This window comes from Lagopus leucura, unplaced genomic scaffold (genome assembly GCF_019238085.1).
Source record: "Lagopus leucura isolate 7727_CA_CO unplaced genomic scaffold, USGS_WTPT01 Super-Scaffold_73, whole genome shotgun sequence".
NCBI classification, from domain to species: Eukaryota; Metazoa; Chordata; class Aves; order Galliformes; family Phasianidae; genus Lagopus; species Lagopus leucura.
This window is the reverse complement of record NW_024962252.1, coordinates 74,704,679-74,715,440: the sequence shown is the minus strand read 5'-3', so window position 1 is coordinate 74,715,440 and position 10,762 is coordinate 74,704,679. Positions and strand designations below refer to the sequence as shown.

General features: G+C 38.2%; 1 protein-coding gene across 1 annotated transcript in view; it reads left to right on the top strand.

Moving 5' to 3' along the window:
* Window positions 1-8,052: 8,052 nt before the first annotated feature.
* The window catches only part of KIF6 (kinesin family member 6), a 139,630-nt gene continuing 136,920 nt past the window's right edge, over window positions 8,053-10,762 (top strand). Inside the window, exons 1-2 of the mRNA XM_042885015.1 lie at window positions 8,053-8,118; window positions 8,652-8,758. Coding sequence (XP_042740949.1) covers window positions 8,053-8,118; window positions 8,652-8,758 — 173 coding nt within the window. The remainder of the gene's footprint in view (window positions 8,119-8,651; window positions 8,759-10,762) is intronic.

Genomic DNA, 10,762 nt, shown 5'->3' with positions numbered 1-10,762 from the left:
CCATCGATCTGCAGGTACAAAAGCATCTTATCTGCTCACCTAGCAGCCTTCTGTGACATGTAATCATCACCCCATCTTAATTCATCTTCTCCTAAGATAAACAATTACCTTTTTGTATTTTTCTCACTCTCCTCTGTATCTTCACTCTCCCCGCGCTGATCTCATGCTTCAGTCTTCCATCCAAACAAATGGGTAACCCAAAAGGCACTCGAGTATTCCAATACATTTGTTTCACTTTGTTGTTAAACTAATACTTTCCTGATTCTTTTTCATTTTTACATCCTCTAGAACATACAACTTATTTTTTCATCTGGAGATTGCCTCTATATTTGCATACTAAAACTTCCTTTAGTATTCCTCTCCGCACCATACCCTTGATTTTCATGTAGTGATAACTGTGAAACCTCAGTGCCATGCCTTCATTTTACCTTTATCTTTCAGAATAACAAAATTGAATTTTACTCTGTGGTTGTAATCATCTTTCACCACATCCTACCCCTACACTATACACACATTCAGAATGCTGCTGCAAAAGCCATCCTTTGAGCTATCATGTAGATTACACTGATGGTGACTCCAGTAACTCTCTCTTCTTTATTATTCGTTTGTCTCTAAGGCCTTTGTCCATTCTAACACTTAATTCACAACCAAGTGGCAGACAAGTTTCTATGTTCAGTTCATAGCATCATCTCCATGTTATACTTTCAGGAAAACATCCCTGCTTTTTGCCAGGCCAGTTTTCATACCTGGAAAGAGCAGCTCACGAAAATCTGTAAACTTGTGCATCTGCCTTTCTTTAAATTTCCTTTATGATTAAAGAATGTGCTGCATGCACAAAAATATGTGAGTCATAGCCTCTGACTGCTGTTTTAATATTACCCACATTGTTTCCTTTCAATTAACTATTTATTTTGCATTGTCTTCTGAAGTAAGCTTGGATAGCAAGAGCTGTTTGTTGCAGGGATAGCAGGGATATTTCTTTCCATTCTTCCTTCCTTCTTTCTCTTTACTTCCTACCCTTCCTTTCTTATGCTAAACTTACAGAGACCCCAGCAAAACTTCTAGAGCACGACTTTGATTTCTAAATGTTATTTTAAACTACAATTAATAACTGCTTCATAAGGCTCTGTTGAAGCTGATAGGACTGTAATCTACTTCAAGCAAGAACATATATAAACCAATATCACAGCTATGAAAGGATTTATAGTCCTAATTAAATGTAACATAAAAATCTGCATTTCTCACCAGTCTTCAGATTAAAAAACAAAACCACACAGCCCTTTCTATTCAGCATCACTTAGCCTTTTATCTGTTCCTTGGTCAGAGATAGATCAATGAGAGGCATTAAGACAAAACAATACATTTAAGAAAAGCTTATAATACTAAAAAAAAATTGTGTTGGGGGAGAGAAATTGTGCAGAAAACATCAGCATTGCATGAAAGTCCTGCTAATGGGAGTGTTCTGATAAAGCTTACATTATTGCAGTTGGCAACAAAGGATGCTGTTTACTACTTAGAAGGACAGAAAAAAAAAAAAGGAAGAAAAAAATCAGCTTGGATGAAATGGTGCGTTGACTACAACAGTCAACACATCACAGAAGAATTTTGGTTTACTCTAAAAAAAAAAAAAAAAAACAAATACACTTATGTGCATGTACATATAAAAGCCCTCAGGAGGATATTTTAAGATTTTCTATCATGGCTCAGTCTATTAAGGCATACATCTTTAGGAAACATATTAATGTGTTTTATGAGAATACAAGCATAGCTGTGAAATCTTGAAGTACTTCACAAATTATCTGTACCACATATGAAGGTGTAACACTGTTTCCAAGAAACAGATTCTAACAGTAGCCTAAAAGAAGCAGCTCTTCTTGAAGCATTGGACTATTAACAGCTGAACAAGGCAATTTACATGGAAGCATTAACAGTTTCAAAATGGAATACATAAGCAGAAAAAAAAAAAAAAAAAACCAAAACAATGGTGGTAGCACTTGGGGGATATCTGAAAGACTTTTTTTTTTTTTTTTTTTAAGAAAGCCTCTTTTTCTTATGCCACTCTTATAGACATATATACTTCAGTATTACCACATCTCTTACACGTGAAGTTTGTATTGCTTCTGGCAGAGCTGATACAACATACTCAGCTGATACTATACTTTTATTTAGGCCAAGTTTTAAATCTTAAATTCCAGTCATTTAAGAAAAAATAGAAATGGTTTCTAGTCATGCAGAAGATACAAATTTGGCACTAATATTTCCAGGAGTTGAATGATGAGACAAACTCAGACTTTGGCAAGAGTTTTGACTCTTCATCCATTCCAATTAATCTGTGGAAAGGTTTAAATAGAAAGGCTTCTAATCATTATCTCAGCCAAATAGCATAATAGTTGCCAAAAATAAGTCCATAAAAAGTAAAACTTTGGGGACAAAAAAAAAAAAAAAAAAAAAAAAGAAGAAAGGCTTTAAAAGTTTGGTCTATAATAAAACTTTCAAGGCTGTTTATTTGAAAGCACATTAAGTTGCTAGGTGACATAATTGAACACAAGTCCTTGAACTTCCAGCTCCAACATATACTATGACCTGCATTATTTTTAATCAGAAGAAAACTACATGAGTAAAAGTATATGACCAGTTAGGATGCTGCAGCTATTAATTCAGAAAGCAGTAGCTACACTTTTTAAAACATGCCGATGCCAGATCCTGTAACTCTAATCTCATATATGGTTACAAAACTGTTTAAAGCCTATAGTGTACACATGTTCTATAATGCACTTTCTCAAATCTATTAACTGAAAACGTTTGACATTTATCTCTGAAATTTATCATAAATTCTTGGAGTAGCAATTGATTTCCCAGAGAAGACAAAGGAAATCTAAGGGAAACCAAAGCTTTTCAGGCCTCCAACATATGAAGCAATCTCTAGACTAGTACACAATCTGAAACCGTTAGCTGTCATCTTGAGGATTATTTTTAAAGACTTCCTTCGAAGCAGTAGGAAATGGAAAAACAGTTCTTTCTGGTTCATAGTAAGAGGAAGATGTCCTACGACTCCCTCATCTTTGTAATCAGCTCGTCACTGTTAACTCTAATAATGAGCTCTTCCCCATGTGTTTGGAAAATTTAAATAGCCAATTTCGTTCTTTAGTTATTCTCAACAGAATATTCCTGCAATTGTGGGTTAAAAAAGGATACTTCTCATATTTGTCTCAAATCATTCCAGTGATTTCCACCTGGAGATTAGAAATCCATTCCTAAAGCAACATAAAATTTCCTTTGCTGCAGCTGCTACTGTTTCAAACTTCAGCCTTAAATTTACCACAGGATCTCCATAAGAAAAGGGAAATGATGGTGAAGAGACTTACAAGGACAATATTCATTTCCTTACTATTTTCTGTGTTGGACAAGCTGAAGTAAGCAAAGAGCTTAGAGACTGAGAAAAACAACACTCAATAACTTCTGGAGGATTCATCTCCTACAGGTGAAATGAAGATCTAAAGATGCACAATAAGATAAATAATCATTCAGTGAACGTGGATGCATACAACTGCTGACTGACTTAGTTATAAACAAGAACCTTGTAGCTTTTTCAGTTATGAAGTTGACTGAAGGTGCCCTGCAGCATAAAAATTACAACTGCCTTACAAGCAAAACACTTTATTTTTGCTTTGTTTTTAGAACAAACTCCACAGTATCAACCAGCAGCGACTTTATACAGAAGACAGATATACATTACTCCCGCATGCAGAGATATTAGCAGGATTAAGATGTATTAAGGAGGCTAATCTCCATCAAGCGGCTTGGAAAAAGAAAATACTCAAGCTGTCCTTATCTGCTTATTCCTAGTATGCTTCTAGAAAGACATTTCACTGATCTTGAAAAAGATCTTCTGGTATAGAAGCTTTGATTTCACCTTCTGGGTGAAACCCCTGCTAGCATAAGTTAACAGAGTCATATAGTATTTTCTCACAACCTGATCATGCTTTCTTCAGTAACTGAAGGGATCAGTCAAACCCCTAAGATAATTAATTTTCTTCCAATTTAAGTTTTGTACATTTGTTCTCATGTCTACCTTAAGAAGCTTCTTTTGTTTCCACAGCAATTCTCTATAGTGCATTTACATACACACATACATAGTCTGCTTTCTCTTCGCTAAAGAAAGTGCATCCTCTTGGTCTCTTCTCTTACAGAATGGCCTCCATCAGCACAATCATTACAATAACACTTGTATTCAAACACTTGAAGGAATAAAAATAACTATAAATACACACAAAGCAATTGTGAGAAGGCATTATTTCCTTTATAAGACATCCATTTTTCATCGAAGAATCATGGCTGCCTTTTTCATTAACAGCTGCCATTTTGACTTCCACAATAACAGTCTTCTTCTAACAATTTTAGGTGAATGGATTTTAGCTTGCAGCAGAATATGTTGTCACTAATCCTCAGATGCATGCTTGCTTGGCTTTGTAACTTGTTTTACACTCAATAGTTCCTCTAATCCTCAAGATTACTCATTTTTCTAGATATCTTAGTTCTCTTATGACTCTCAACACTGCGTTATCAGCGTTTACTTTTTGTGACAATACATAAAATATTACACCTCCTCAATGAAGACCACTAATAATTTTCTTAAGTCAAATAATACTCTTTTTCTTAGCAAACCATAATAGATCAGCCTTTAACTAGTTTCTCATCTTACATTCTCCATATCTCCAATTTACTGCATTCAGTATAGCACATACCACATTCAAGAAGAAAACCTGGATAATTTTGAAGCTCAAATAAATGAGGCAGCTTTCATATCATAGCAAGGCCAGTAAACCTAAAGTGTGCTGATTCTGTGCTGGGTGCCACTGAGATAACATGCAATTACTGAAAGCAATATATTGAGAAGCACAATATACAGAGGCACCCTGCCATCTTCACACGAGCAGCTTTGTAATAGAAGGCCTATTTTGAAGAGAGAATTGTGAATCCTTTCTGTTCTCTTTGTTCTCTTGCCACACAAGTGACCATTTGCAGGTGGCCCAGGATTCCTTCTTCCCTTTCAAAAATTTGGCTTGTATTTTTATGCTGGAACTTGAGTTAGAAAAGGCTTGTTCACTTCTCCATTTAACTACATAATATCCAAATTGGTTTGCATAGAGCTAGTCAGGATGTCTCTGTATAACACCACAGGTTCCTCTAGTCTACAGCTCTGGATTTGTGTTGTAGGACACCTGAAGTCTTTACAGATCAGACTTTGTCCTCAAAACAATATAGTCTCATTCACTTGATTCGGTCAGCTACTAAACATCAACAGACACAAACTGGCTTTTCACATAGCTAACTACAGTATTGCTATGTCTACTGTCCAGTTAATTTGCAATCCAGCTAAACTACTATAACACAATGGAAAGCACAACAATAACAACAGAGCAGCGAGGTCCTAGGCTGCAGTAATTGAGGATTTGCTCAAATGTAACAGCAACATACACAGAAACAAAGGAAAGAAGCTGCTTACCCTCAAAAGGCCTTAAAAAAATGCAGAAATCACCAGCAAGATACCCTTGTCTCCATTGCCAACCCTTACGTGAGGTCTAGAAAGGAGAGGATCCTGGCTCCACCCCTTTTTGTCACTCAGGAACATTGCATGCACCTGGACTCTCCTGGGAAGGCCCTGCCTTCCCACCAGGTGCTCAATCATTGTTTCAAGCCATGACATAGCATTTCTGCTACAGCTGCTAACATAGCTGACTATCCCATTTGTTACTTTCCAAGAACACTATACTCTTTCTTGTCCACTTCAACACTAAATTAAATACATAAATGCAAAAAACAGCTCCTGAAAAAAAATACATAAATGCAAAAAAGAGCTCCTGAAGAAAAAAAACAAAACACATCACAACGCATAGTGCCACTCATAATTTGTATTCAAACACATCTTCATCTGTATCACCATATGAACTAGCAGCCAGCAACAACAGAGAGCTACTTACTTGACCCTATGCTTCAAAATTCTTCCTCCTCACTAGCTTACTACATATCTCATTAGACAGAGAGGAAAAAAAAAAACAGAAAGCAAAAAACAAACAAAAAAAAACTCCAGCAGATTCTAAAATGCAATTAGCTGCACTACAGCAAATAAATACTAATGGTACTGTGACATGATAGAAAACACAACAGTGAAAACAGAGCAGCATGATCCCATGCTACAACAAACAAGGGTTCACTCAAACATGACAGCCATAGATGCAGAAAATCCAGGAACGAAGCTGCTTATCTGCAAAAGCCCTTACCCACGGAGGGTTCTCCAGCAAGACACCCTTACCTTCACATCCAACCCTTAAGCGATGTCTGGGAAGGGGTGGAGTCTGGATCCACTCTTTCCAGTCATTGCATGCACCTGAGCTTCCCTGGGTTGGCCCTGCCTTCCCACCAGGTGCTCAGTCATTGTTTCAAGCTATGACATAGCATTTCTGCTACAGCTGCTAACATAGTTGACTATCCCATTTGTTACTTTCCAAGAACACTATACTCTTTCTTGTCCACTTCAATACTAAATTAAATACATAAATGCAAAACCAGCTCCTGGACTTTCAAGTAAACACGTTAATTCTTTCAGAATTATGGGACTGATATTATCACCTCTCTCCTCCCAGATCCCTTTTCCTCAGCCTGAATTAATCAGATCCTAAGTGTTCTGCTTTCCCACTCAGCTGCATTAAGTTTCCTCTTGCAGCATTAATCACTTCTGACTACCACCATCTGCAGGATCCCAATCTATACTGACAAGGGATACTTTTTTTATATATAGTTTTGGAGTGGCATTAAGATGGTACTCAGTACTTGCTCCACTATCCCATTTTGACATGTTGTTTCTTCTCCGCTCTCTTAATCACCAAGTAATATTTTCCATTTGCTTTCATTTTGACCCTTTTGACTTTTGTGCTTTACTTCAGCTGGTAATTAGTTCTTTGCTGTTTCATTCCCTAAAGGCACACTACTTGTTCCTCTGATGCTTTCTGAGATAGTTGTTTGCTCACATGGGACAGGAAACCTTTTCCCTAATGCTAATGCTTTTTCTAATTTGGAATAGAAAGTCAACATATTTTTCCCACATCTGGGTTAAAGAAATTTCTATTCTCTTAATTAATCCTCAAATTAACTCCCTGATCTTTCACTTAATTTTGATCTTATAATCACTTATAATCACTGCAATTCTTACTACTTTGTCTCGCCAAAAGAGAATCATAGAATGGCTCAGGTTGGAAGGGAACCTTAAAGCTCATCTAGCTCCAATCCCTACCATGGGTAGGGCCCCACCCAACCCAGCCTTGAGCACCTCCAGGGATGGTGCACCCACAGCCTCTCTAGGCAGCAGTGCCAGTGCCTCGCCAACCTCTGATTAATTTCTTCCTAACATCTAACCTAAATTTCCCCTCTTTTAGCTTAAAGACATTCTCCCCCGTCCTATCACTGTAAGACCATGCAAAAAGTCATTCCCCTTTCTTGTTTATAAGCTCCCTTCAGGTACTGGAAGGCCCTAATGAGGTTTCCATGAAGATTTCTTCTCTCTAGACTGAACAAGCCCAACTCCATCGGCCTTTCTTCATAGCAGAGGTGCTCCAGCCCTCCAATCACCCTCATGACCCTGCTCTGGACCCACTCCACATCCCTGCCTGGCTGTGGGCCTCACGCCTGGACGTAACACTCCAAATAGAGCCTTACAGAGCAGAGCAAAAGGGCATCAACTTCTGTTTCGTCTTTTCGGTAACCATTTCACAGAACAACTGGGTCCTACTATTACCTCTTTCAAAGTTACGCTCCTTCAGCAAGCCTGCAGCCTCTGTTCCTTCGATGCAACCTTTGCAACTTGCAAACTTCAAGTGCCCTTACGCTATACTAAAAGAATGAAAGTTTTCATTGCATGCTACAAATTATCCCTCCAGACATGACGGCAGCCCTCGCGCCCGGCTCACGGGGCCCCGCGGCTCTCCCAGGGCAGGCTGGGTAGCGTTGCATGGTTACTGTTGCTACGCGAGCAGCGGCGCGGCGGCCCCAGCAGCGATGGTGAAGGAAAGCATCCGGGTGTACGCGCGCCTGAAGCCTCTGGGCAGGCGGCAGCAGGCGGGGGTAGGAAGGGAGCTCGGTGCTGGCGGGGTCCTACGTGAGGCGGGAATGGGGTGACCAGCTTGGAACCACCGAGAAAACTTGAGGCGTTCGGCGGGATTTAGGCTGTTAACGGTTAAATATTGTTCAGCACATTGAGGGATAATGCAGAGCTGCCCTTAGCCTGCTGTAATAGCAAGGAATAGTAAAAATGTTCCCGATTATCCCTCAGAAGCATTTAGATGCCTGCCTCACCGTGCTTTGTTTAATGCACATACTTGTTATTGATAAAATTGTTTATTAAGCAAGCTGTGTCAGACTGCATTTCTATTTCACATCTTACTGTAGTGTCTATGTGACAACAAGCTGAGACCTCTGTGCACTTGTTTTTTGGAACAATAGCTGTAGAAAGATGTGCTTGAGCGTTCAGGGCTTTGAACTAGGCAGTACTACTTTGCTCTACGTTATTTTGCTATGCTCACTAACCATGTTGCATCTAAGGGCTGTGCTGCTTAGCAACAAAGCTTACTTTGTTAACTCATATCCACATTCATTAGATTTACTCAGTTGAGGATGAAAAATCTGCATCCAGTCTGGAGATTATCGTGCCACGTGATTTAGCAGATGGGTTTGTCAACAATAAGCGAGAGAGCTACAAGTTCAAGTAAGTGAAAGTTCTCACCTTTGTATAGTGACACATGTGTAGAATCGCAGAGGAGAAACCTATTCCTAACATTAAGTTTTGGTAGAGGTAGCTTTATATTCATACAGTTCCTTTAACAACAGCAACACTTCAGCATATCATGTTCTGCAGCTGAATGAGTCTGATGAACACTAAAGTTGCTTCTGTTTGTTGTTTTGTTTTTTTTTTTGTTTTTTTTTTTTTAAACCTATGCATTGCATACCATTATGTGTTCCCATCTTGATCTATGTCTTCCACTCCTACAGCTTGTTTTGAATTCATTGATGAAAAGTAAGTGCAGCACTGTGTTGTTTTCTTGTGACCTAGTGAGTTGGCATAGACTAACCAAAGTGCCTTTATGTAAAACACTGTTTAAAAACAATGTTTTCAACACAACGAAAACAGTTTAAAAAGCAGCTGAAAGAATCAGAAACTATCACAGTAGATATCTCACAGTGGAACGTGAATAATTTTTAGGAACTTAAAGTACCAATACTATCAAATTATTTATCTTTTTAAAATATGTAGAGAAAATAGTTTAAAAATTTTGTGAATTCTAGATGTATAACCACTTTTGAAAAAAGGACATCCTTAACTTAGTATTCAAGGTTTTTTATAATACCAAATCAAATAAATTATGTTATTCTGTGCTACTAAAAAAGAGCCACAGATGAACATCTGCAGTTTAGCCTGATGTCATTTTACATCAGCTAAGGAAATCTGTTCTGCTTGCAAAGTGAGGAACTGCCTTCTCCAAATTGATTTTATGCAAAAATAGCTTAGAATGCAAATGCCCAATGAACACTTTTATTCTGATTTACTCTATCATTTATTAAAATGTCTGTAGTAAATAATGCTAAGAAACACTATGACTTACTATCCTCAAAGCAAAAGAAAAGTAACACTGTGGATTAAGCATTTTTTTTTCCTCCATAAAGCTTACAGCTGCATAAAATCTGTGTCCCTTGGTCAGCTTAAACATTAGTCTCCTTTATTCTTACTTTCTTGTATGGGAGTCAAATACAATTTTTTGAATGACTTGACTAATACAGTGTTAGCAGAATAGAGTGTATATTTTATATACTGCATTTCTTTCAGATGTTGTATACCCTGCACATGTTTAAGGCTTTTCTATATACCCTATCAGGTTCTACATTAATGTGCAATTCCAGACAGGAGGAACAGCACAGCAGAGCATGAACAATCCAGAAGTTTTCTGAAGTGTATTGATTCCTGAACTTCCTAAAACTTAAAGAGCCAATAAGGGGAGGAGGATCTGCTACACCTCTTATTTACAAATATAGGAAGACTGATCATGGATGTGAAAGCTGGGTGGCCTTGGTTGTAATGACTATGAAATTGTAAAATTCAAAAACCTGAGAATAGGAAACAAGGAAGAAAGCAAGGTCACAACCTTAGACTTCTTGAGAGTAAGTGTTAGCCTGTTCAGGGACCTGCTTGAACAAAAACCCATGAGACACAGCCCTAGATTGTTGGGAAGTCCCAGAGAGCTAGTTGTTTTTCTAGGATTACCTCCTTCAGGAACAATTTGCCCTGATAAGAAATTAAGCAGTGACAGCAGGGGCCTGGATGGTTGAGCAGGAGCTCCTGACTATAGACAACCTTAAAAAAGAACTGTGTTAGAGGTGAGAGCAGGATCAGGTGACCCAAGAAGACTGAAGGATGGGGTTTGGAAAGGTTATGTAAGTGCTCAATGAGGGGGATTGAAAATGAGCCAAGCTGCTGTGCTCAAAAGATTATCAGCAAGAGTACAAAATCCACCAAGGCCATTTGTTGTGATGTAAATAATACGGAATCCAGTTCTATCGAACAACTTAATTAGTGTCCTGGATGATGGGACCAAGTTCATATTCAGCAAATATTCAGTTCTGTGTTATCTGCAAATGGGTGGTTGACATACCAGATGGTTGTCCTGCTGCTCAGAGAATCTGGAGAAAAAGCCAGTAGAAATCTTAAAGTTCAACA